Genomic DNA, 25118 nt, shown 5'->3' with positions numbered 1-25118 from the left:
CCACCCCATTAAAATGCTCTAGACACGCCCCTGCTTATTAATATCATTGCACTTTATTTGCTCCGTTTTATTTTGTGAAACCTTACTACATATATGGAATAACCGTTTTATAAAAGCAATAAGCCCCGTGAAGCTGTGGTTTACAGTGAATTTATAACAGCTAAGGGGGTTTTAGGCACTCCGCTTCACGTAAGAAATGTACCAAATGTTGGTTTCATATGGTTTTGAAAAGTTACATTGAATGAATAGAAAAATACCATGTGGTGTAACCACATCAAGTAAAAAGTAATAATATTAAGTAGCTCTTGCTTTGCAAATATCAATATTATTACAAATACAATATTATTAATTAATAATTCACAAATATATTTTTGGGGAGTCACACCCCGTGACTATGTTTTGTTCTGCATACTAGTTGCACCACCTGATTTTATGAAATATTAAAAAGCAGTGAAGCAGTTTTGTTAAAATATTAGCCTTTTTCATAAATAAATACATTATTATTAGTATTATTATTATTAATAATAATAATAATAATATTATATTGATAAAAATGTAATTTCACTCCTTCAGGGTTAGTATAACTTTCAGAAAGTTTTTTCGAGTATGGCCCTTCATGACGTCATAAATGGCGGAATTCCTTATATGGGCATTTCTCCCACATAATACATTAGTACATGTAATACCAAAATGTACAGTGCATAATGGAAGCATAACATGTGAACTCCGTCATGATAACACATGGAAGAGCTATCGGTACCTGCGATGGTGCTGGATGCTGGGCGGGCATGCAGGGCGATGTCAGGCTGAGAGGAGTTGTGGGACTGAAGACCCGGCACCTGCTGCAGCTTGGGGATAGACATCACATGTTGCCCACCATCTGAAGGCGGAGAGGCCACCAGCAGAGTCTGCTGAGAGGAAACCGTGGTGGGCGGCAAATGCGGAGATCTAATTTTTTCTGCCATCAGTTGCTCTTTGATCTTGTCGATAAGAACCAGGTTATCCAGCTGTAAAAGTCATTGGTTAGGTTTAACAGGGGACAAGGACATCATGTGACGTGAGACAATAAACCAAACGGAGCAAGAAAAAGGGGGGAAATATGTGGGGGAAACTCATATCATGGTTTCTGTGCTCGCTTTGGCAAACCACATTGGCATGTACAGATTTGCAAACATGCATACTGTCATGCTTTCTTGCATTCAAACGATCGCTAAATGCCACATGATTTCGCTCTGTACTCAATGGTTCCAGTATGTCTGCAGTAAAGTCTGCTGCAGGAATTTTTCATATATTAATAAATACTATGTTGTTTGTTTTTTTGGTGAATTAATTGAAACAGTGAAAAAGTCATAAATAGTCACTATAAAACTGTTCATATGTGAAATTAACCATTACAAATATACTGAAGCATGTCAAGCAACTCTTTATAAAACACAATACTCACTTGGCCAGGCATAGAGGGAGGTGGTGGCCAGAAATATGGATTATTGAAACGAGGCTCTGCCATCCTTCTAATAAAACAGAATAAGGGTCAAATCAGAATATAATATAAAGCAGATTAAAAGCACACACAGGCCTAAAAGGATTTAGTTATAAACATATTTCTCACCTAAATCTTAGTGTTCATAAGCCAAATTGAGTCTAGTTATGAATTAAGCCAATTTCTTACTAATATCATGTCAATTAATCATATTTACTTTAGTGCATCTTTTGTACCTTTTAGGAATTTCATGAAAACATAATACAGACTAGTGTAATGCAATATCTATAATATAAAGTACATTTTACAGATCCGGACCTTCTTGTTTTCAATCACACATCTATAATAATTTATTGAAACTGTGATAGAGCAATATGCCACACAAATATCAGTGCTTGTTTCAGAAGTTCTCACAATAGAGGAGTCATTTTAACTGACATATCATAATTTAGTTTGTGTAGTTCCCCCAAAATAACAATTATCGTGTCATCGTCATGTCATTCCAACCTTGCATGTCTGTCATTCTTTTCCCCATTTCGTTTTTTCCATATAGAGTAAATGAATGGTGACTCAGGCCTTTTGTGGTCCACAGAAGAAAGAAAGACATACAGGTTTGGAACAGCATGAGGGTGAGTAAATAACACAAGTTCTATTTTGGTCTGTACTGTTGCTTGAATTCAAGTTTTTAGAAAATGCTATGCACTGCTTTAGATGAGCAACTTGGTTCTTGTACATAAATGTACTCTGCCAAAAATAGTTTCTGCTAAAATGCCAAAATTACTTGAATTGTTACTAATCTAAAGCCAAAATAAATTGAATTGATTTTTGATGTGAAAAGCTTTCTTGTTGTCATTAATCTTTTTGGTTGTTAATACCAAGTTAACAATAACTGTAGTAACAAAGACATTTTGTCAGAAACTTTGCTTAATAATGTCTCAAATTAACTTTTTTTCTTAGGGGGCAATATTTGTTCCAAGGAATTGATATAAATTCTCAATTGAAACAATTATCTACCAAATGAAATAAAATAACATTTACTATACATTCCACATTTATATTATATTTCGCCCAGTTTCTGACCCTGGTGGTTGCCATGGTGTTTTATTGTTTGTTTGTTACAAATGACTTGAGTCATCAGCTCAAGTGCCAAGAATTGTAATTTTTGCCATGTGACTCAAGTTTGAAGTGAGTACATTTCAGTATTTAAGACATTTCATTCAAATTTGAAAGCACGTAATCACTATAAAAGGGATCGAATTCAACAGAACTCGAATGCCTCTTTAAACTAAATCCGTAGGATCTAAAGTACAAACATTCTGACGCCTCTTTTAGGAAAACAACAGTCACAAAACGTTTGTGATTTCCCCATACAGCAGCTGCACAGCACTGTTATCTCTCATCTCTGCTTGATCACCCAGAGCCTCCGATTCATTCCTCCACAGTTTCACCAAAAGCATTTCAGACAAAAGAAAAAAACAAAAATGGCAGCCTGTTATATTTTCATAAGGACGCCATATTCTGCAGAGCCCAAAAATTCACACTCAACTCGTATGTTTTTTCAGGGAAAGCCCGATCGAGCAACGAGATGTTTGTGGTTATATGTGTGTGTGCTTGATTATGAAGAATAGCACCTTTGAATTGCCCGGCCCCCTTGAAAAAAACCTGACACTTCCGACAATCATGCCGTGCAAAAATGTCTAACAATTAGCGAAATGTTGCGCACGGCTGTGTTATTTGACAACATCCGCCGCCCCGATCGCTTTGTAACAGTGTTATAGCGAATGCACATTGAAACCATTAGTACATGCATGCACAATGAATTCAAATATTGTCATTTATAATCTTATATTTCGCTTTGTGCAACCTGTGGTAGATCAAAGGCGATAAATCGCGCCCGTCGAACAGTTATCTGTCGTACAATGCAGTAATGTGCACGATAGCTCAGTGTGGGAAAAAGGAAAAAGACGCCATGAGCGCACAAACCTTCTATATCGATGTCAGAGGTTTTTTTTTATTTGATTTTTTCCCCTCGCAGGAGAGGCTTTAATAAAGCAGAGAAGAGGCTGGATGTTCTCTATGCGCCTCCAGACAGCACAGCTTCCGGGTCAGCCTGTTCACTTCTGGGTGCTGTACACCAAAATCTCTCATTTTCGCTGGGATATATGAGGCTTTTTTTTGTCTCCACACAGATACGGGATCATTGCTTTTAGGCTTAAGTCATTGGTTGTGCACTGTGCTTCAATTTGTAACAGAAAAAAGGCATTTGAGAGAACACAACTGAGACTTTCCCATGCAAAATATAATATAGTAACCAGATTTACTGTATTTACAGTTCCATTAATAACAGAAGAGAGGCTTTTGAGAGAACACACATAATTGAGACTTTCCCATGCAATATTTAATATAATAACCAGATTTATTATACTAACAGCTAAAATATAAAACCATATTTTTAATTTAAATCAGTGCTGTTAAACGGTTAATCACATCCAAAATAAAAGTTTATAGTTTGTTTTTTTATATTATATTTTTTATATATTATATTTACTGTGTATTTTTGTTATGTATATATAAATACACAAACATACAGTACATGTGTAGCAAAGTGTCATTTATTCAGTGTTGTCACATGAAAAGATATAATAAAATATTGACACAAATGTGAGGGGTGTACTCACTTCTGTGAGATACTATTTATATTTAAAAATATATATACATATATATATAATTTATATTATAAATATAAATATTTTATATATAAACAACTTCTTTTTCTTAAATATATATATGCATGTGTGTGTATTTGTATATACATAATAAATATACACAGTACACAAGCATATATTATGTAAACCAAAAAAAACTATTTTGGATGCGATTAATCGCGATTAATCGTTTGACAGCACTAATTTAAATGCATTTTAATTCAAACATTTTATGGAAATGGTGGCTTCTGGCAAGTTAACCCATACTAATTGTATTAAATGTTGTAATAGCTAGTTTGGTGGACTCATTAGCTGTTATAGTAAATTTAAATAATATGGTAATTTAATTACAGGGTTGATCAATCTTTGTCTACACCATGAATAATGACAGTATCTCTGTTTCCACACTAACAAATTCACTACTGTGTAAAGCACAAGATTCGAATGTGTTATAACTATTGTTATAAAGGTCAAATTACCATTCAAACAAATACAGTGCATAAGCTGAAAAAAAGAGTAAAGTTTGTTGAGACAAACTTTGATGTTGGTTTGAGTAAAATACTTTAAAATCTTAGAAAATTTTAAAGGGGTCATATGATGCAATTTCCAATTTTCCTTTCTCTTTGGAGTATTACAAGCTGTTTGTGCATAGATAAGATCCCTAAAGTTGCAAAGCCTAAAGTCTGAAACCCAAAGAGATATTCTTCATAAAAGTTAAGACGCCCTCCTAAAACGCCTCGTTTAAACACGACCCCACATGTCTATGTCACTGTGTGGGAAGATTTGCATAACACCTCCCAAATGTTCATGCAAAGAAAGAAGGCATAACTTTTATTCTCGCTGTAGTATTGTTGCTGCCACCATGTCATGGAGACGCTGTGTATTTCGTTGTGAAAGCGAAACTACTTTGTTTGGCCTTCCAAAAGAGGACACAACTAGAAATAAGTGGTCAAGTTGTATTTACAACACTGTTCCAGAACAGTTCAACCCAAATATTCAGATGTGTGCAGTGCATTTTATGGAGGACTGTTTCCTGAACCTGGAAGAGTAGACTACAATGCCGGCTGTGCACAAATATGGGGCAGTTCCAACTTTGCAGGACAGTCTGGCGCTTCTGACTCACAGCCTGTAAGTACGTTTTTTTATATTTAAAGAATTTGCCACTGATGATTCAAACGCGAGTTTTGAGCAGTGTAGAGTAGCGCTTGTTGTTTTTCGTTTCACCGATCACAAATGCAGACATGGTTTTATGTTTACGCGGCATGATACGCAACGCAACGCGTAAAAAGACAGTATAAGTCATTATTGTGACGAGGGGGGCGGGGCCGAGAGTCGTGGGAACGGAGCGAGGCCGGTGGAGGAATTGCTAATGCGTGACACCTGCACCACTCACCGGTCTCGAGTCTCACGGAGGAGCTCCGGAAGGATAAAGAGGAGGAGTGACGACCGTGTTAGACGAGAGGGGACCAGGCCTGGATTTTATTTTGTGTTTTTTGGTTTTGTTTGTGCGCGACAGTCGTCCGCGAGGGGCTGTCGCGCTGTGTTGAGTTTATTTTATTATTAAAGTTTGTTTAAATGTTCGCCGGTTCCCGTCTCCTTCGTCCCGACCTACAAACGTTGTTACATTGGTGCCGAAACCCGGGAGGAAGGAGGGACACGCTGTCAGAGAGCCCTCGCTGCTGAGGGGGATCGCGGTGCTGAGGAGATCGGGCAGCAGGAAGAAGCGGAGAGACCACCGGTGGCTGCCTGAGGCGGTGGTGCTGGAACGACGGAAGAGGAGGTGGGACGGAGAGCTCGCTGCCGCGCTCCTGGGTCGAGGAGGGGTGGCTGCCGTCTGGGAGGGAGCAGAGGAGTCTGCCCGTTCGCCAGGAGGCCGGAGCCTGCGGCCATCCGCCATGATTGGGGACTCGCAGGGAACGGGGGACTCGCTGCCGGCTGCCCTCAATAGGAGGAGCCATCGCCGTCCGCCAGGAGGCGGAGGAGCGGTGGGCCGTCCACCAACGATGTCCAGTACCATCGCATGGCACCGCGAGTGAGAGCCTCTCAGCCAGTTGAGGACCAAGCGGCAGTGTGTCTGGGAACCGGACCCAGAATTTTTTTTTCTTTTTTCCTCTCTCCCCTCTCTTGTCTGTCTCTCCTCATCCTTCCGTCTCCTTTTCTCTCGCCTCGTCTGTCTGTCCTTACCCCCAGGTACGCCACGGCCGCCGTGATCGGCTCCCCCGGGAGGGGGGAGGGGGGGAGTAGAGCCAGTCTCGGGAGTACCCCCCGGCCTGCGAGGGGCGAGGGGGGCGGGGCCGAGAGCCATGGGAACGGAGCGAGGCCGGTGGAGTAATTGCTAATGCGAGACACCTGCACCACTCACCGGTCTCGAGTCTCACGGAGGAGCTCCGGAAGGATAAAGAGGAGGAGTGACGACCGTGTTAAACGAGAGAGGACCAGGCCTGGATTTTATTTTGTGTTTTGGTTTTGTTTGTGCGCAACAGTTGTCCGCGAGGGGCTGTCGTGCTGTGTTGAGTTTATTTTATTATTAAAGTTTGTTTAAATGTTCGCCGGTTCCCGCCTCCTTCTTCCCGACCTACAAACGTTGTTACAATTATAATCAGTAATTATGTCCCCACTGGATGCAACAAATGCCTCGTTTGTAATGGGTTTTATTGGTGTTGTCTCATGCGCTGGGACAGGGCATCACATGGTAAGGGGCGTAACATGTCTGTCACACGCTTGAGGTATTCGGCCAATCACAACGCACTGGATAGCTGGCCAATCACAGCACATCTCGCTTTTCAGAACGATGAGCTTTGTAAAAATCGACGCGTTTCAGAAAGGCGGGGCATAAAGGAGAAACAATAATGTACATTATGTGAAAAATAATGGGTTTGTTGAACCTTAAACCGCATAAACACATTGTATTACACAAAATAAACAACATAATGTTCTTTTTAGCAACGTCATATGACCCTTTAAAGGTTGTACAAACCCAAACAGACAAATTGACCATCAAATGAAATCATCACTGAAATCAAGTCACGCCTACAGGTTTGGTCTGTTGGTGGTAGTTCAGTGCTGGACTAGTAATCTGCACATCATAGGTTCAAACCTGTTTTTATACAGTCTATGGTTCAAACCCACAAGGGGTGATTCATAAACATCAAAGTTCCTCAGCTATCAGGGAATGTTCTCACAACTTTTTCTAATGTTTTTTAAAAGTTATATAAATGTTAGAACAAAACGTTCTTAAAGTATTATTTATGGAACGTTCTTATTATTAATGTTTGATATATGTTCTCATAACTTTGAGAGAAACTGTTCTTAGAACAACATCCTCAAAATGCCCTCGTGATGTTATTTGCACTTAATGAACGTTCTGATAATGTTGAAGAGAAAATGTTCTTAGAATATTAAAAATAACTGTTCAGATAACGTTTTATTTTGGGTGAAAATGTTCCCACAACTTTTTTATAACCTAAATTTGTTATCTGGGTATAGTGGAGTCCCTTAATCACACTGTAAAAAAAAGTGGTAGCCTGAATTTAACTTTAAGATCTATTTATACCTTACATTTAGGTTTGTTGGGTTAAACTAATGTGAACTAATGTATTTAGACTGACTTAGTGACGTTAAATAATATTTAGACCTGAATAAAAGCATTTACACAGTTTACAACAATTAGCTCCAGTTCTCGAATCTGATTGGCTAGGCGGAGTTTCCGCAGGGCTTTTCGGACGCTTGTTTGTGTCACTCCGAGTCCGCTCGGAAAACACTGGTTCATTTAAGAACGAAACGTCGCTTGCGGACACGAAAATGGTTCTATTGTCGTTCAGCTTGGACTTTTATATCCGGCCCGAAAACAGACTACATAACTGTCAATATCGTGCCTAACATGTGTTGTTCAACTCTGCTGTATTTTAAGCAATATCACACAATTTAGCTGTCTCGGAAACAGCCCAAGCCGTCTTGACTCATTAGTTGTGACGTTTTCTTAGTTGCATATTTTTTAATCAAAATTCTGCTTCAAAGTATAAAATAGCTTACCAAGGAAAAAGTAAGACTTCCACTTGATGTCGCTGTTGCAAAATGTGATTTGGTTAGTCATAGTGTCATATTTGTTATGTTATGTAATGTAGGCTATATGTATGATATAGGTTGGTGATGAAATGTGTTTAATTCATATGAGCAGAAGTTTATTAACCTTATAAACGATGTGAGATCCAGCTTTATGCTGAGGTTATTAGTCTGACGTGTTTTCATGTTTCACATCTGTCACGCTTTCTCACATCTTGTAGGTTACTTTAAGGCTTTCTGGGTTGGTTACTCACCTTCCTGTCTAAACAGACACTCTGTCAGAGTGAAGCAGAAGTTGGATGCCACAAATGCTGACATGAAGCAGAGTTGGAGTATTTTATGTTATCATCAACTTGTAAGTCTATGAATACAAATCATACTATTGACTCTTGAGCTAAAACTGAACAACATCTCATCATGACTGTGTCAACACTGTGTTTGGATTTGGTACGTATTTCATTTTTACTAGCATTGTTGTTGCCTTTCCTTGGACAGGTTGAGTTATAATTGCTATCTTATTATAAATGTTTGTACCTCATTACAAAATTGGAAAGCTCTCAGTTTCAACTGTTTTTTTTTTTTTTTATTCATGTATTTTTTACGTTTCTGATTATAGATTGTTAAGTACTTTTTCAGTAACCACCATCCTGTTAGAATTACCAGTCTTAAAATACCAAATGGCTACATATTGTTGCGACACGTTTGGTTAACCTCAACAACAATAGCAACATTTGCGTTTAATTAAGCTTTTGCAGACTTCTAGTCTGGTTAAATAGATCATTGCTATCTGTTATATTATATACTTTGTGATATGTGGGCAAAATATATATTTTATTATACTATATTTAATAAAAACCAATTATCTTTGGTAAAGGTCTGTTTTATTTATTTAATAAAATTAAGACAATGACAAGCTTAAAATCCATAAATAATAAAAAGGTCTTTAAGGGTTTAAGGCCTCAATACAAAACAGCATGGATTCAAAAGAGTGGGATACAAGGAGCTAAAAAAAATTAATAAATGTATTAGTTCTTTAGATATAGATATAAGAATATTTGAAATAAATTTGTCAAACTTTAACTTTAAAAGGTCCTTTCTGTATTCTTGCTTCTAGCTTGAAATGGTGGTGTTTATCTCTAGTAATTGTTCATTGTACAGCATATGTCTATACACGTTAATCATCAAATGTGACAAGAACTTGGATTGCCTGTCCTTCAGTTTAATAAAATATTAAAGTTTTTTTATTCAGTTTTATAAAATATAATATATGAAAGTTTGTCCTTTCATATATTATATTTTATGTTTATTGGCTGAATATTTTTTTAAATATTGGATAATTATTTTTCAGATGTGTAAGTTTAAGTGGGATATCCTATATATTTCATTATGGTAGTAATGTCTAAATAGAAGAATTTTTCAAAGTAAATCCCATCAGGACCAAGTGTTTATATCAAGAGCTTTCCTAAGATTGTGCTGCAGAAATGTAAGGGGTTTTCAAACTGACCGTTTGTAGATATTGTCAGAGAAAATGTGTGAAAACTTGTGTAGAAATATTACTTTATTACTACTGAGATGAAGTTACTGAAAATTATGACATTAATCTCAATTAATCTCAACAATGTCTCAAACAGTTCTCAACTTTGCTAAAATACCAAAGCAAGTCAGATATCGTAGTATAAACTTAAATATTTCTCATCAAATTGTCTATTTCTAAACGGTAATTTGACAGCTCTGTACTTTTAGTGTATGTCAACAATTGCCTGTCTACTTTTATTTTAGAAGAAACAATGTTGATACCAATGTGTGTATATTTGAAGCATTGTCCTTTCTGTATATGATCACATTTAAAATATTTCTCAGTAAGTTTCTAAAATGTACAAGGGAACTTGATATTTGGGGGTCTTTTTAATAAACAAACAACTATTTAATAAACAACTATTTCAGTTTTTTAAGTGGAGTATTTAGGTATTTAAATATGATGGTATTTCATATTTTCAGAAGACATTGACATGTATTTGATTGCAGTTAATTGTTTTTATTTCAGGTATGTATACTATTTATAGTCTCCCAATGCCAATGCCAAAGTAAAATTCCACCCTTGAAAAATGGAAGTTGTTCAGCAGGTAAACAGACATGCCTCCCACTAACTAAAATAAAGACAATAGTAAAACCAAATGAAAAACACCCATTATAGATGGACCTTTGTGGAATAAATATAATATATTTGCTGAAAAGAAATTAACCAAAATTCAAGTGTTTTATCTTATTATTTTGACCTTTCCTCCAGGATATTACAAATTACGACATGACTGTGTGATGTGTGGGAGCGATTCTTACACTGCCTTACCAAATAATCTCAAATATTGTTTAAGATGTACGCCATGTGATTGGGATGGTAAGTAAAATACCAGAATGCATTTATTGAAATAATCGAATAAATGCATGTGGAATTTAGACATTTTAATTTATATAACTGTTGAAAGGTGGGCTTTCATCCAAATATAAGACTCCTGGTTTTACAGCTCATGAAGTGGAGGATATCACCAAAACCTGTACACCAACACAGAACAGAGTCTGCGTTTGTAAAGCTGGGTTTTACAAGAATAATGGTCACTGTAAACCCTGTCCCAGCTGTCAAAACTGCACAGAATGTAAGTACCATTAAAGGAAGTAAAATTTATGGCCAAAGGATACAAGTGATACTTTCTGTTGTCAATAAAAAACTAAAAATTAAATATCCTAAACACCTTGTGGCTAGGAAACTGTAACTGAATAGTTTATTTTTCTTTTTGTGTTACTCAGGTTTGAACTGTAAAGAGAATTGTACCCAACAAATGACTATTAAAATGACTATTAAAACAACTATTAAAACCACAACAGTAGTTTGTGGGATTGGCAATTTCTCAGATGGTGGACAGTGCCAAAGCTGTGTTGAGTATGGGGTCTAATATTCACTTTTTTCTGTACATCTTTTGAATCTTGATGGAATTTTGGTAAATTACTCTATTTGTGGAGAATAAGAATTTTTGCATTATTCAAGTCTTTAGCATTTAGGTTAATGGGTTGTGGTTTTCCTTTGCATAAGGTTTAGCATTCGCATCAGAATCTCCTGCATTTGTAACAATGTTTGCCAGGGTTATTGAGATGGTCCTCACTGCAGAACACAAGATCCAGGGGGCGAGGTTGGATCCAGATCCAACTCCTCCCACCTAACATATACCTAAACCTACCCGTCTCCACCCCCTGATCCCTAAACCCACCCATCTCCACCCCTAAACCTACCATCTCCACCCCCTAGATGTGGATCCAACCCGCCCCCTGGATCTTTGTTCTGTAGTGAGGGGCTACTGGCGTTATTAGCAATGAAACACTATTTCAGGTACCAACACACCAAAGAATATAATGAATTGTTTTAAAACTTGTGATAATGGTTATATGGTAAATACAGTTGTAGTTATTTTATTGTTATGTTTTGCAGATATTTGTCATGAAAGTGTCTTGGGTCAAAGTACATGTTAAGTATAAATGTTCTATTGATTAATGTAATTTGTTTCAGGTCTAAGTGCAAGAAAGAGTCCTGTAAATCTTTTTGTAGTCCTACCACAGTTGAAACAAAAGGTATCACAACATCCTAACATGTATAATTAGAAATATTTATATTTGCAAACCTTTGAAGTAAGAAATACAGAGGTTAAATTTTGTGTGACATATATTGTCCCTTTTCTTAGGATATTCTAACCCGCTGTTGCTGGTGTTACTGATCATTGTGACCATATTGGGTGGTCTTCTCTGTCTTCTTCTCATCTGGTTCTGCAGACGGAGACTGCTTTGCCGCCAAGCCAAAATCTGGCATGTTGGCAAACATCCAAAATGTCAAATTCAACCAGGTTCACATACACTTACATGTACTTGATTTAGATGAATCAAGCTTGCTATACCTTTAATGGGGCCATGACTCATTACAGAGTGAAGCGGCTTAGCATTGTTTTGTTTCTGTTAATTCTGTGGTTTGAGTTCTTTCTTAAAATAGCAAATGCACATTGATTTAGGAAATCTGTATGCTGTAATATTCGAGATAAGTGAATTTTGTCTTTGTTTCAGCAGATCAACCTAATGATGTAATCAGCATTCCCAGAGCAATGGTTTGTAATTTTTTTGATTTAACATGTTTCTGATGTACAATTAAATTACAAGGTGGAAATGATGTTGAGGATTTTTTTTCATGTGTTCTAACATTTTAAGTGATAAGCATCACCTTGATAACCATTTGTTTGTCTTTAAAGGAAAGAAATGGAACCTCTATCAAAACTTTACCAGTGACTAGCTACCCACACAACGTCCTCAGTGGAGATTTACAGAGCATCATGGCCCCCCTGATAGCAAACGGAAACCCAAAAAGTAATTATATAAAACATTAAAGGGGTCATGAAATAGAGAAGCAAAATGTTCTTGATATTTACATTTATAAGAGATTACACTACAATAAAAACATACTGCAAGTTTAAAAACTCAAAACTAACTCTCTAGTTTAAAATATAAATGACTTCTTTCTACCCTTCTGAAACACCCGGATTTGAAATCTGGAGAATCGTGATGTCACAATTTCCCCTCAACACATGACATGCGTCATCGTCATATGTAATGTTTTCTATTGCTGTGTCCCAATTTGCCGACTTATACTATGCCCTAAAAGTATGCACTCTTTTTGTGAAGAAAAAGTACATATTTTTGTGTGTGTAGCAGAAGCACGAGCATTGGGACATACTACTTTGTTGCAATTGTGTCTTTAATGGACCGCTCTGTAGCTTAGTTACGTGTATTCTGTCATTGTTTAAGCTGTCATGTCAATCATCTTATCACAGCTAACATCCTCGACATTTCCTTTAATTTAATTTATTGCCGTATTACATGAAGAGTCACATTGATCTGCCAGTCACAGGTCTTTCACGCCGAGAACTCTCCTCATGTGTTTGCACCCAGCAAGCAATTTTGCGTTTAAAAGGTAAGAAAAATAACATTTTTAACAACTTGGACAACTTAAGACAATATTTTTCAGTAACTATATATATAGTTATATATAATTGATCATGCAAACCCTTTATCTAAACCCTTTATAAACCCTCTATGCTGAACCGTTGGTCTCACATATCTGCCATTTTTGTGTTTTTTTTTTACACTTATAATTTGTGTTTCGGACATACTTCTTTTGTCACATAACAGTTAATGTTTTTCACATAGTAGGGAATTATGCGGTTTCAGATGCAGCCCTGCACCTTTAATTTTCACCAGAAATGGGATACTCATTTCAACATACTAGGATTTGGGACACACTAATTCTAATTTTGAGTACTATTTAGGACAGATAGTATGTAAATTGGGACTGGAGCAGTGAAGATCAGCTTGAATCTGTCAGTGATTTCTCTATTTTCACCAAAACTTCCATTATAATCAATAGCAAATTTACACTGCTTAACGAGTCTCTTATTTACATTGTGTTTTCACTGTGTTAGTTATAATGAAAGTATTGGTGAGATTGCAAGAGATCATTGTATCATGTGCTCAGTATACCTCACTGTGTTAGTCTACAGTGCAGTGCTGCAACTGAAGCAGTTCTAAATAAAATGCTATAATCAATACAAAACGCAGTAAAAGTTTTCGAGAGGGTTTGCTCATTTCATATGCAAAGATGTTAGTCAATCATAGCAGTGGGCATTTACATTGAAGTCTCAAAGCAGACACGGCCCTTCCAACAGAGCGCTCAAATCAGAGACCTAAATCCAGGGTAGAAAACGTCCATTTATATCTAAATTATAACAGTTTCTGATTGTAAGATTACAAGTGCACCTCAGGAAACATAAAATGTAAAAAATGCATTTCATGACCCCTTTAAGACATTGCAAAATTTAATGAAGTTTCGGTTTATTCTCTGTTTTAAATTTTGTGATTGTTTTTCTGAATGTTTCAAGTCTTTCTTGTCAACTATTAGTCTTATCCTTTTGCCAATCATGTAGGCGTATGTTAAACTGATTGGGATCAGCTAGCTTTCAGGCTTACATTACAAAGTCTAAGAACTTCTGAGAACTGTCTGATCAGATAATAACTTCTAATTCGCACACTTACAGTTGCTTCCTTGGTATGGTAGTAGCCTCACAACTGCATTGAAAGGGCATTGAAATTTGCTGATTAAGTAAAGTAGGTAATTTTTATATAATTTAGATGATAATAAAAAGAAAGGAGAAATTTTTGTTTTAGTTCTCATGATGTAGCCTTAATATTTTCCTTAACTTCATTAAAAACTCATTCTTAATGATACAACTGCATAGTATTATTTCAGTAAAAAGTTCTTATTACACAGCTTTCTGGAATATTTGATTCTGATTGGTCAGTTGCAGCATTCAGCAGTCTGATGTTTGCTAAAATGCTGTAAATCACTCCGCTCATCCAGCACTACTTTCATTCTTTCATACCGCTTAGTCTCGTTTTATAAAAGTGCAACTGGCTTATCGATTGTACACTGAAAGAAAAAAATCAGTAGGACAGTTGAAAAGCTACTGTTAATTTTCTGTAATTTTCCAGACATTTCCCTGAACCCCTAAACACACAATATAATGCAAAAGTCAAAATACAGGTGAAACACCTGTGAAAAATCAATATAGAAAATTCTTTCATATTTCCCGTACCTTAAACCATCTGTGTTCAGTATATTAACATAATATTGTTGCAGTGCTCATCTTGTTGCCTGACTGATTGATATGTACATTGTAATTAACTATTTGGTTCTGCATCATACTTCTTTTGCAATATAACTTACAGTAATCTGGCACTGATAGGCCTATGTGCATGCTCGCCTCAGTAAACAGGAGATTAATTCGAGAGCTTGGGGTTTCTCAACCTTTGTATCTAAAGGCCATATCTACTTTACCACAGTGATGCAGGTCTTGCAGAAGGAGTCCTGGCCAGCACCAGTGCTGTACACTGTCATAAGAGAGATTCCCGTGACACGCTGGAAGGAATTTTTGCGACTGCTTTCTGTGTCAGATGATCAGATGGAACGGATCGAACTGGAGGCAGGCCCATCCTATCTGGAAAAGCAGTATCATATGCTACGTCTGTGGAGCCAGAGCAGTGGAGCGAAGATGGAGAATATCTACTCAACATTACACTACATGAACCTGTCAGGCTGTGCCCAGGAACTGCAAGAGAAGCTAGAACAACTGCAAGCAAGCATGAAAGCTCACTCATCTTGACTCCATCTCCTCATGTGTGTGAGCTGCAGTTGCATTTCACAATCATTTACAGTTAACTCTGAACAGCAGATGCTCTTGTCTTCTGAACTTTTAACAGGAAACCCGCAGTCATAGTTAAAAAATTGTTTTATTTAAGTATAATGTAAAATAAATGCAGGTCATTATGCATATCATAGGTGCTTTGTAATAACTGTTTATAATCCTTGTTCTTGGTTATATGAATCAGCCTTTTGTCACTATACTGTACAAATCTGGATTTTCAAAGAATTGTTGACCAATTCAAAGTTTGAACTTAAATGTTTAAATGTTACCATCCATCAACTTAAAGAGGTATCTAGTGGTTTTCAGGATAAACGTAGCTGCTTATTTGTTTCACGCTAAAGGTTATTTTAAGTTCTCAGTCATATTGTACATGGGCACGTTTGAAATATTACTTTACACTCACTGTGTACACTTGTCACACCAGTATATATTTGTTACTTTTCTTAATAAAAATGTCTGGAATATGTATGGCTCTTGACAGCATCATGTAGTAAAAAAAAAAAAATAGAAAGCATGACCGAGGAAGTCTCCTTTCTGTGCAGACAGAGAAAAGTTTTGACATTAAGTTTAGTGAATGTCAGCAAACAATTGCTGTGGCCTCTGAGCTATGCAAAGGAAATTCCCCTTTCATCTGGTTCCCCCAGGTTCATCTGACTTCTGTTTAAACCACAGTGACGATCAAAAGCAGTTTCACTTTTTTATTTCGTTTTTCCAGGCTTGTATATAACCATAACCTATTTGCTAAGCCGCATGTTGTCAGTTCGAAGAAACATACAGTAGCCCATGTTCTCTGGGAAATGTGAAATATAACCCCCACCTCCAAATATTCTTTGCCAATTTTGATATTTTAACCCTTTCAGTCCATGAAATACCCATTCAAACAGGAAAAACTTATATATCTTGATAAATTAAATTTAAGTTTAAATTTAGTTTAATAATCGTGAGTGTTTCAGTATTGTCCCAAGTGATTTATTGCTGTCTATTTTCATAGGCTGTTTTGTTATTGCTTGATTGTATTTTTGCCTAGTCCTCTTTAACTTTAGTCAAGTTTTCATAATTTAAAAGTAGACATTTGAAATGAAAAACACCTTTGTGGACATTAGCTCACTTAGAGGGCCATTTTCTAAAACAACATGAATATAAGCAACATTAACGAGAGAATGCCAGTGCTTAATAAGAAAATATGTTTTAATAACGTTTTCTTGAACGTTTAACCAAATCACGTTTCTATAAAGTAATGGTTATGAAATCTAAACGTAAGGAAATGTTCTTAGAACACAACATTGTTAGGCGAGTTGTCGTTTCCATAGCAACCAGTGAACACGTGCTGCGTGAAGCGTATGTTTGCCTACAACCAAACTTTTTGGAATTTGGATGTCACAAAGTTTTTTTTCTTACAAGACGATTTTTGAATTAAGACCGACGCGTTGCATAACGTAGACATAAATAATTATTAGTAAGCCTGTTTTTACGAGAGAATAAGCGAGCATCTGGCCAAACCTATAAATTCGTCGTTGTTCCTATAATATTAGCTAATTAACGCCTTAAATGTTGTATTTTCTCTATGTTAAAGTGTTTTCTTTTGTGTTTCATTTTGTCTTTCACTTATGGGGTCGGCATATTGAGTTTCGGAAATAGCTTATTTTTCGGGACTAAGCTTTTCTTCAACCAGACAGTCGCAACTTTTGACATTTGTTTTTTAATAAAGAGTCGGAAGATTCATCTGTGGTCCATCTAAATCGTGTTTAAAACAATGTTTGACTCGTATACGTCTGGACTGCACCCAGACACACAGTGACCATCATTAAGAGGTGTGTACAATCTCATATAGGCTATTATTGGACGATACAATGTCGTGCTGCTCTATTCATGAAAATTGTAATTTTTTTTAATTGGTGTCTGCAGGAGGACGTTTCTGACACTGACACTTTTTTTCTAGTGCTTGTTTTAAATTACTTTAAATTACTAACAATAATCCAACATTGACTAGTATCTTCTTCAGTTTTTTTTTAAAATAAATATTTATTAGATAACCTGCTACTGCTTATTTCATCAGCGACTATCTATTCATTTAATCACTAATGCTAATTTACTTGATACTAGTATTCGTTTGCTGCCAGTAACTATCTAAACATTGACAAGCATGGTAACAATTTTACTCTACCAGGAAGATTTGTAATTGAACTATAAATTAGCTTGACTACAGATTATACCAAAAGGAAATATGTTTAAGAAATGTTACTAGTAATAAAAGTAACATATTCTAGTGTTGCTAATTAAAAATGACTAGGATCTAATAAATAGATACTAGTATATGCTGTTATAGATATAGGAAACAAGTACATAATGATTAGTTACTAGTACAGATTGACTGACTAATTTAATAGGGAGTCTACTAGTCGTTATTCTTATAAGTAATAGTACCTAATGAATAGTAACTAGTAGAATAGAAAAATATACTAACCACTCTACTTTCAAAATTAAACTAGTAACATTTTAAAAAGACACTTGTTAGTTTAAAGGAAGAAATGTTAAAACAGCTTGCTACATAGTTTCATTTATTTATGCAATTCATATTTAACACATTAATCACGTGTTATTGATAAAAGCAAGAGACAGATTATGCTTTTTAATAATGTGCTTTCAAATTTTTTCAAAGGTCTTTGAGGACTCTTGTGGAGGAAATGTTATGCAAATGTAAATAGCTTTACAGAGAAGGGAGATGAATGGCATACTTAAAGGAGCAGCTGAACTGTGCAGAGCGGCCAACAAAATATTGCTCTCTGGGGACTCTGGCAGAGCTGCAGCTTTATACACCCATGCTTTTGGAAATAATGCTGGTTCCACTGTAGGACACATGCGTGGCCTTAACGCAGGTCGTTTAGAGGAGGTGATCTCAACGCTGGAGGCCTGGCTTGATGGCGTTTTACACAACTCTATTGAGGGCCTGAGCAAAGTTCTTGTTGCTGTATTTCTGTCTACATTATGGCCCAATAATGTGTCTGCTTCTCTTTATAAAATGCAGTCTGTCCTGCAGGGGACAGGTCATGCCTCAGACGAGATATTTGCGTGGTGTTCTGCTCTTCTAGAGGTAAAACAAATGCCTCAACCTGAGGGTCGCACACGGTTAATTCTAGAGCTAACTAGAGCTCTGGCTTGTTTGCTCTCTGACGCATACAATCCTGAAGGTCCTCAGCTTTATCTGTAGGCATTTCATGGAAATAAATCAGAAACTGTTAGACTGGTTAAAGAAAGACAGACTCAACATGTGGAACTATTAATTAAAGCCTTTTACCAGCAAATGTCTCCAAGATATTCCATTCTCCATAGTAAGTGGCAGATAGAGAAAGCATCAAGTCCTACACAGACAATTGAAGACATCGATACCTCTAAAGCTGTTGTGTTTTTACTTGCCATTTCACCAGATGACATCCAAGTAAGAGAGCTTCAAGCAGCAGTGTTGTTTTCATCTGGAATGTTCACAGAAAATGCAGAAGCTTTGTCGTTGGCTCTTAAACTAGGTGAATCATAGACTGAACATGCAATGGCACCAGAGAAAAGAGCTGGTTTACTTGTGGGCAGAGCAGCTGCTCATTTTTCAGCAGGAGGACGAGCAAGAGAAGTCTGCAAAGATCTAGGTGATGGCTTTGCACTTCATCCAGCCACAGCAAGACAGCAATTCCAGAGCGTTTTCTCGGACAGTGGCGTAGGGTTGGCTGTTCACATCCAGCTGCATCAACAGGCTGAGAAGGGCGTCTCAGAGTTCAGAGAGGCTGTTCTTATGAGGCCTGACCTTAGGTCTTCGAAAGGAGTGGAGTTGTTGGATCCCCTTATTGCTCAACTGCGAGCTCTCTGCCACTTGGAGTCGGACGGAGGAAGCAGGGAACTGCAGGTGCGTCTGGCAGACTGCCTCCTCCTGCGTGGGGAACATAGAGAAGCCCTTTCCATAAGTAGCCAGCTCGCTGCCCCAGCTCCAGCCCAGCGGAGCTACCAGAACACTGCAAGTGCTCAGAGGGTATTCCCGACTCTTCACTGAAGACCATAAAGGTGCTCTAGAGGATTTCCAAGCGGTGATTGAGCATAATACTCCTCACCCACCCAGCTGTGTCCATGCGCTCTGTGGTAGGGGTATCCTGCGTATGATGGCTGGCTCACACTACCTTACTGCTCTAGATTACATTACAGCAAGCCAATTACAGCTGCAGGATGCTGCTGTAACTGTTAGGTGCCTCGTGCCTTGGAACTCCCGTGGGTTGCTGTGCACCGTGTTGCTGGAACAGGGAAGAGTCATGCTTGAGGGGACCGAAGAGCAAAGAGCTGAGACAAATCCTAGAGCTCAACAAGAGAATGAGGAGGCCACACCACCAACAAACAGAGGTACATTTGCATTTTTTCTGATGCAAAACTTATTTGTCGTGCTGTATCTTGTGTCTTATTTAGGGATTCAGAAAATGTAATCTTTATCAAACATAAAAATTTATATCCAATTTCGTACTGTAAATTGTAATGCTGCCATGCCTAAATTCACTTTGTAACATTTAAAATCACTGATTTTGGTTCTGTGTGTTCAATTTTTTATTTATTTTGAAAAAAAAAGTATATACTTTTATTATTTATCAGTTATCAGCCATGATATAAGAATCGGCTTATCAGTAACGGCCATAACATTATTATTGGTTCATTCCTAGTCTTATTCAGGGGTGTCCAATCCTGCTCCTGGAGGGCCACCTTCCTGCAGAGTTCATATTCAACCTACACTCTTAAAAATAAAGGTGCTTCACGATGCCATAGAAGAACCTTTTTGTCTAAATGGTTCCATAAAGAACCTTTAACATCTGAAGAACCTTTCCGTTTCACAAAAGGTTCTTTGTGGTGAAAGAAGGTTCTTCAGATTACAAAAAGGTAAGAAAGAGATGGTTCTTTAAAGAAACTTTGATTGAATGGTTCTTTGTGGAACCAAAAATGGTTCTTCTATGGCATCGCTTGAAGAACCTTTTGAAGCACCTTTATTTTTAAGAGTGTACCTGACTAGAAGTTTAGAGATCCTGCAGACCTTAGTTAAAATAGGTTGACCGATAGTGGATTTTACCTATAACGAAATACCCATAACGATAACCCATTGTTCCAGCACTCGGTTATCAGTGCCGATTTATCAGCAAAATCGATCATTCAGTCGACCTCAATTAATTAGCTGTTTCAGGTTTGTTTAATTAAGGTTGTAACTAAACTCTGCAGAACTTTGGACCTTCAGCAGCACGACTGGACGCTACTATCTTATTCAGTCTCCTGTGCTTCCTTTCAGGTCTGCTGTTGGTGTGCACACTCTTGCTCTTCTCCTAATGGAGTTACAACCTGGTGCCGATGGACCCCAGATTCTCACAGCAGATGCTTTGTACCAGTTGGGTCATGTTGAGGAGGCTTACTGTCTTCTTCTAAACATCGAGCACACAGCCCCACGGCCACAGATTCTTGCACGCCTTGCAATACTGCAGCTGCATCGAGTATTCCTCTATGGTGCCAGATTATATTTCTCTTACAGTTCACCTTAGTTAAATCTCATATAAAATGTGTCTATGATAAAAAAAAATTATTTTTTGTCTTGACAGTAAGTAATCTCTCTGGTGTCTTACAGCTACTGAAGAAGCTGATCAATTCAGGAGACACTAGCTGTCTGTGGCCCCTTCTATCTGTAACATCTTTACAAGACCGAGCACTTCTAGAAAAACACTGCCACACCACTTCAAAACGTATAATGTGTGGCCAACAAGCAGAAAGTGCAATAAGGGAAGCTGTGGCCTATTTGTCCATTGCCATTATGGCTTCAGGTAACTAGGGCATGTTGTTTTCAGACACAAAACATACATTAAATTTACAGTACATTATGAAATATTTATGATTCTCATAGTGAAATGCAGAGGAAAAAGTGTAAATGCTAACAGGAATTCATACCACTGATTCTATCTGACTGACGCTGTTTCTATGAAACAAAAAATACAGTAGTTTCCTTTTTTATTTATGCAAATTTCAGTTACTTGCTTCTGTTATTGATTCCATTATATAACCTTGTTTTTAAATTTCATTTAACTCTTATGATCAACATTATATTAGAAAGAGAAGAATGTAACTCAGAACACTGCTGTTTTATATTTCCTAACTGAGTTAACTGATTATTCTTTAGGTGGTGCAGCAATAGATTCCCTGTTAGAGAGAGCAAGATGTTATGCTCTATTGGGCCAGTGGAAGACGGCTATCTTTGACTTCATTGCAATCCTTAAAGAGCACCCAGACCATGTGCAGGCTTTGTGTGGAAGAGGATTCACTTATCTTATGCTGAACCAGCAAAAGATGTGGTAGCAAAAACAAAGACCTCCACCTATGGGAACCAACTGATTTTATGAGTTTTTGCAGGTGGTTTCATAATTCAGTAACACATGACAATAAGGTTGCATAGACATGCATAGATAGCATGAAATGACAATCCCAAACAAACTTTTACAGCATTTAATAATCTTGGTTAATGTTAACTGCTACATATACCTTTCCAGGAATTTTTCCTTTTAATACAGTATATATTTATAAAGTAACTTATGAATTAAACTTAATGAACGCTTTAAAATTTATTAATTAATGTTATTATGAAGTGATACCAATATTATAACAGACAACTCAAAGTAATTTTTTCCCTACATGCTTGTAAACTGACACTGTAATATCAATAATTCTCCAGGAATGCACACTAGACATACTGGTTGCCCTTCAGCGTGGAGCTGAGGAGGTCACTCAGAGCATGCTGTCGCTTAAAGACAAAGTACGAAAACTCGTCAGTGAATGGTTGGCTCAGCACTGTCGCAGCAGCCTGTCAGAGACTCTGTCAGCCAACCCTGTACCCTGCCGGGAGGAGCTCCTTCAAGAAGCCTTTTTGATTGGTGAAGCACTAATGAACACTGACTGCAGGGAACCCAGGTGGCACCTCCTGTACATAGATATACAGTATAAAGCATAAAGCATATAGGGATCAAGTATGTGGGCCATATCTATGTAAGATATATTTTTGATGTTTGTGAAGGGGAGGTGAATGCTGCAGGTGCACACCTGAAGCAGGTGTTTGGTCAAGAGCCTCGAGATGCCGCAGCTAAGGCCAGATGGGGTGTTGTGAAGGCCTGGCAGCAGACCTACAAAGTGGCAGCCAACTATCTGAGTGTGGTGGCTGAGAAAGAACCAGCAACTCTAGACTTTCTAATCACTCTTCTGCAGTCAGTTAAAAAAAAACGCCTGGCACAGGTAATCACTAAAAAACTAATATATATATATATATATATATATATATATATATATACAATGTGTTCATTTTTACGATTAATATGGACTGTTCAACACGTTAAAATATAATTATCCGTCATGAATCATCCATATTTCTTCCCACTACTGGAACTATGCTAATGGTTTTCTCCATTTCCTGAGGCTAATTGCTCATCTAAAAAAATTTATCCTAAATGCTAAAAACTAATGATTTTATTATTTGTTTAGCTTGGAAATTGTGTAAAATAAGTTTGAAGTGAACAAAACATGAAACAAAAGTCTGATAATTTGTTGTTCCGGCTTATTAAATGTAAAAATGGCTTTCAAATATAATTTAAAATTATTCATAATTTACTAATTTTATTCTTGAAAATTAAATTGTATCATTATTATGATCTATATCTTCATCACTGGTGCAAATATTAAACAAATATTATTGAGTTTAGTTTAGTTTTTTGATTTACAAAGAACATTTAAAACAACAGATGTTGAAACTAAAGTGCTGTACAGGAAATATTCAACAAAATAAAAGACTAGACATTTAAAAAAAACTTCCTTTTTTGATTCTATGTTAATGTGGGGGTTCAAGGGGTACATTTATTTATGATTAGAAGTTTATAGAAAAAAATCCATTCACTGCCTGTTTACAAATACTGTTTCTGTTCTGCTTCTTTTTTTATGTATTGATCTTACCCTGTTACTCAACAAGACAAATTCATCTCTTCAGTGGCTAATAAAGTATTTCTGTGCTTCCAGGCAGCATCTCAGCAGGCCAGCAGTGTTTCTGAAAGTGGTCAGTGGGAGCAGGCTTTAGCCCTCCTTACACTAGCAGTGCGAGCGGTCAGTGAGATGAAGCTTCAGTACCTCAGACAGCGTGCAGCCTGTCTGGCCCACCTGGGCCTCCACAAGAAGGCGGTGTCTGATCTGAATAAGCTTATCCAGGGCCACAATGCAGATGGCAGAGAGGAGAAAAGGGTTTGGGCAGAGGACCTTTGCCACAGAGGCAGTAGTCTGTTGTTGTGTTCCCACGAAGAGTCTGGCTTACAGGACTTTTCTCAAGCCCTGGACCTGCACGAGGAACAAGCCCTGCTATGTGTGGAGGCTGGTCTGGGAACACAACGCCTCGCTGAAATGTTTCTGCGCTTTGCCCTGCAGAACTATGGGCAGCAGAAATTCGAAAAAGCGTGACTTCTGACAGAGACTGGGCTTAAAGTGGACAGCAGCCATGTAGAACATGCTAGAATAAAACGAGAAGTCTCTGGTCCATGTACTGTACACTAGAGATGAAACACATGAGATTAGTTGGACTGTTAATTGATGGTGACAGAATGGTTTATGACTTTATGGTTTATATTCATTTATGGTTAATGAGGCAAACGTAATGGCAAGAATTTCTAATAATAAATATGCAAATATTGCTGTAAGTTATTCTGTTAAAGCTGTCTCTTACAATTGATCTTTATCTAAAAATCATTTTTTATAATCTATAATAAGTTTTGTCAGATGTAACATTTCAAGTAGTCTTGTCTGACATGTACACTACTGTTCTGTTGGGGTCAGTAAGTTTTTTTTGTTTAGTTTTATCAATGTTTTCAACACTGATATTAGATTAAAGAAATGTTTCTTTTGCATACAAATCAGCATATTATAGGGATTTCTGAAGGATCATGTGACACTGAAGACTGGAGTAATGATGCTGAAAAATCAGTTTGCCATCACAGGAATAAATTACATGTTAAAATATATTAAAATAGAAAAGGGTTATATACTGTATATAATGGCTATATAATATTACTGTTTTTCTGTATTAAAAAAAGTGTAGCCTTGGTGAGCATAAGAAACCTCTTTTAAAAACATGAAAAAAAATTATTTTGAATTTAGTTACAATTATGCAACTTATGCTGCTTAACAATGAAGTTGTTATAATCTTGTAAAGATTGTAGTATAGTTATTAATTATAAGAATGTTCCATAATAAGACATGAAAGAAATCATTGTCCAAGTATCATAATCGAAAGTGTTTGAAAATCATTTATTTGTTTTAGTCAAAGTCATTGTTGTGTTTATTGAAGCAAAATTATGTCCAGAAACGACTTTGCAAGACATTTAATCCATTCCTGGTCATGGCAAACACTGTTTCTATTAGACACAGATAATAAATCAAATCAATTCAAAGAAAGTGTGCAATACAAGCATAATGATATAACATTCACATAATATACACAACTGTTCAAATGTTTGGGGTCGGTCAGTTTTTTTTTTTTTTTTAAATAAGTCTCACCAA

General features: G+C 36.9%; 2 protein-coding genes and 1 pseudogene across 6 annotated transcripts in view; 2 read left to right on the top strand and 1 right to left on the bottom strand.

Moving 5' to 3' along the window:
* LOC107593390 (zinc finger protein 362-like) overlaps positions 1-3592 on the bottom strand; it is an 8485-nt gene extending 4893 nt beyond the window's left edge. The window contains exons 1-3 of the mRNA XM_016283101.1: positions 3464-3592; positions 1445-1511; positions 761-1007 (exon numbers count right to left, since the gene is read on the bottom strand). Coding sequence (XP_016138587.1) covers positions 761-1007; positions 1445-1507 — 310 coding nt within the window. The 5' untranslated portion in view covers positions 1508-1511; positions 3464-3592. The remainder of the gene's footprint in view (positions 1-760; positions 1008-1444; positions 1512-3463) is intronic.
* A 4602-nt stretch (positions 3593-8194) lies between these two features.
* Positions 8195-16006, top strand: LOC107593391 (tumor necrosis factor receptor superfamily member 1A-like). 5 transcript variants are annotated; one of them, XM_016283104.1, is made up of 11 exons: positions 8195-8227; positions 8469-8694; positions 10292-10370; positions 10535-10642; positions 10731-10898; positions 11050-11182; positions 11804-11865; positions 11976-12134; positions 12352-12389; positions 12531-12645; positions 15175-16006. In XM_016283104.1, the coding sequence occupies exons 2-11, from the start codon at positions 8665-8667 to the stop codon at positions 15492-15494; spliced, it is 1212 nt and encodes a 403-aa protein (XP_016138590.1). In that variant the 5' UTR covers positions 8195-8227; positions 8469-8664; the 3' UTR covers positions 15495-16006. The 5 variants fall into 5 exon arrangements, with proteins under 5 accessions (XP_016138590.1, XP_016138588.1, XP_016138591.1 ...); XM_016283102.1 differs by having other exon boundaries at positions 12349-12389; XM_016283105.1 differs by having other exon boundaries at positions 10770-10898; positions 12349-12389; positions 15175-16005.
* Positions 16007-18258: 2252 nt separating this feature from the next.
* On the top strand, positions 18259-24116 carry LOC107593442 (tetratricopeptide repeat protein 34-like; annotated as a pseudogene).
* Positions 24117-25118: the final 1002 nt, after the last annotated feature.

Source organism: Sinocyclocheilus grahami, unplaced genomic scaffold, assembly GCF_001515645.1.
Source record: "Sinocyclocheilus grahami isolate Dianchi unplaced genomic scaffold, SAMN03320097.WGS_v1.1 scaffold170.1, whole genome shotgun sequence".
Lineage (NCBI taxonomy): Eukaryota > Metazoa > Chordata > Actinopteri > Cypriniformes > Cyprinidae > Sinocyclocheilus > Sinocyclocheilus grahami.
This window is presented reverse-complemented; position numbering and strand designations above follow the sequence as displayed.

What these genes read in the sequence shown, in the direction of transcription:
- LOC107593391 (XM_016283102.1), top strand. Translation starts at nt 8,665, where the DNA reads ATGACTGTGTCAACACTGTGTTTGGATTTG. An exon ending in CAGTGCCAAAGCTGTGTTGA is followed by an intron (nt 11,183 to 11,803) that starts GTATGGGGTCTA and finishes AATTTGTTTCAG; the next exon opens with GTCTAAGTGCAAGAAAGAGT. An exon ending in TCAGCATTCCCAGAGCAATG is followed by an intron (nt 12,390 to 12,530) that starts GTTTGTAATTTT and finishes TTGTCTTTAAAG; the next exon opens with GAAAGAAATGGAACCTCTAT.